The following is a 1894-nucleotide window of genomic DNA, read 5'->3' on the forward strand; positions in this document are numbered from 1 at the left end:
CAAAGCTATGTACTATTGCAGCAGGGTTGGAGACAAGGTGGCTCTTCTGGCAGCCAGAACACGATAGGATGTGGGCAGGAGCAGACTGGTTCACATTGCACTGAGGGCAGGGTGGATAGACTTTAAGGCCCGCAGCGTGACGTTGGGATCGAGTGAGTCCTCTTCTAAGTCTGGCAAGCGCCGTTTGGACACGCCTATTGCTTGCCCTGATCAGAGCAAGACCAGGCCGGCCTCCCCCATACCAATCATGCACAGGAGCTTTTCTCCAACAGGAACCAATTTCTTGCCTAGTCCGGGTTGCTATTTCTGAGAAAGGTCATCGCCAGCAGTATGTCTATGGCTTCCCTCACGGGCGAGACCGTCAGCAATTTCATTTCCGAAGACATTCACGTGCGACGGTACCCACTGAAAGAAAATCCTAATGTCGTGACTCAAGCCATTTAGAAGCTTGACAATGTTTACTGTCGTTCTGTCACCATACCTCCACCATTCAGACAGGTGCTGTATGGAGCTACGACTGTCACTCAGAATCCATACATCTAAATTGACATTGTCAGCAATGCAAAATTTCACAGCTTCCTCTATAGCTATTAACTCTGACCTAAAAACTGAGCAAAAATCAGGATTTTTGATACAGATCTTGATGCCAGTCCCCTTAAAGATGAAAATTCCACTACCCGATATAGCACCAGCACCCATGCTACCGTCAGTGTAGATCTGTAAAGCATGATTTGGAATTTTATGAATAGTTTCCAGAGCAAACTGTCTGAGATACTCTGGGTGCTGTAAGCCCTCGTTGGTATGCGAGCATAAATCCGTTCTAAAAATGACGCGTTCGTGGAACGAAGTAGCAACATCCATGCAACCCGCCAAAGAGACATATTCTACTTTAGAGTGGGATTTAGTTGCCCCAAGACTTTATAAACATCTTTATAAACAGCACGAGAATTCATTATCAGACCTGAATTACAGTCAAAGATGATCATGTACTAATGTTAAATCTTCAACATTTTTGGACTATTTTGCTGAGATGATCCTCAACTCATGTCCCTTGGTTGATGCTGTTAAAGTTTTCTTATCACTGTTTTTTCGGCATAGTTTGATTTATAGTCATATAAAATTTTACTTGATTTGGTTTTAATTATTCTCCAAAATATGTTCAATTAAATGTCCATCTATGCGTTATAGTGGACTCAAATTACGATTAGAGATAAATAAGCATTTTGCAATTTTGTTTTTATTTATAATGCTAGAATAACAATGTCTCCTACACTTTAAAATAGTTACTTTAGATCAGCTTGAACTGTTTTTTAAAAAATGAAGGGGAAAAAAATTGAATTTCTTAGCAAAAAATATAAATTGAATGGGAAAAAAAAGCTAAGTATTTCTAGGAAATTTTTTCCGTCTTGTGCCGCTTTCAATTCCTAAAAGTAAAATGTTTTGTGGTAGCTTATAGATAAGATTCTGAGTCAAAAGGAGAAAAAAAATGCTTTCAGCAAAGCGTGAACTGGGGTTTCGTTAGAAGTATAAAAGCACACTATAAGCTTTGTTAAGTTCTGTTAGGCATTCTAATATGTGTATATTTATATTTTTTTAACTCCTAATCTCTTACTAAAAATGTAAAGAAAGAAAAACATTTTTAAACATTTCTGTGTAAGAAAGCGAGTCGATTCATAGGTATACATAAAAACATTCAGCTTTTATCAACTAGTTTATATCAAAAATCTAGATAACATAAATATTTGTTCTTTTCAGTGAAGGATATTTTAAAAGATATGTTTAAAAAGTAAAGAATATAACACAAAATGTATTTAAAAAACATGGAACTAGTCCTATTGTTTAGTATGTTTTAAGTTTTTTGTATATATATATAGCTTCAAAAGAATACTCATTA

General features: G+C 36.6%; 1 protein-coding gene across 1 annotated transcript; it reads right to left on the bottom strand.

The window, feature by feature from the left end:
- Positions 1-300: 300 nt before the first annotated feature.
- Positions 301-861, bottom strand: LOC139426382 (ribonuclease H-like). Its single transcript, XM_071185115.1, has one exon. It carries the CDS (start codon positions 859-861, stop codon positions 301-303), a length of 561 nt encoding a protein of 186 aa, XP_071041216.1.
- Between the last annotated feature and the right edge of the window lie 1033 nt (positions 862-1894).

This window comes from Parasteatoda tepidariorum, chromosome 1 (genome assembly GCF_043381705.1).
Source record: "Parasteatoda tepidariorum isolate YZ-2023 chromosome 1, CAS_Ptep_4.0, whole genome shotgun sequence".
Taxonomy (NCBI): Eukaryota; Metazoa; Arthropoda; class Arachnida; order Araneae; family Theridiidae; genus Parasteatoda; species Parasteatoda tepidariorum.

Excerpts from the sequence above, each read along its gene's own strand:
- LOC139426382 (XM_071185115.1), bottom strand. The coding sequence starts at position 861 with ATGGATGTTGCTACTTCGTTCCACGAACGCGTCATTTTTAGAACGGAT.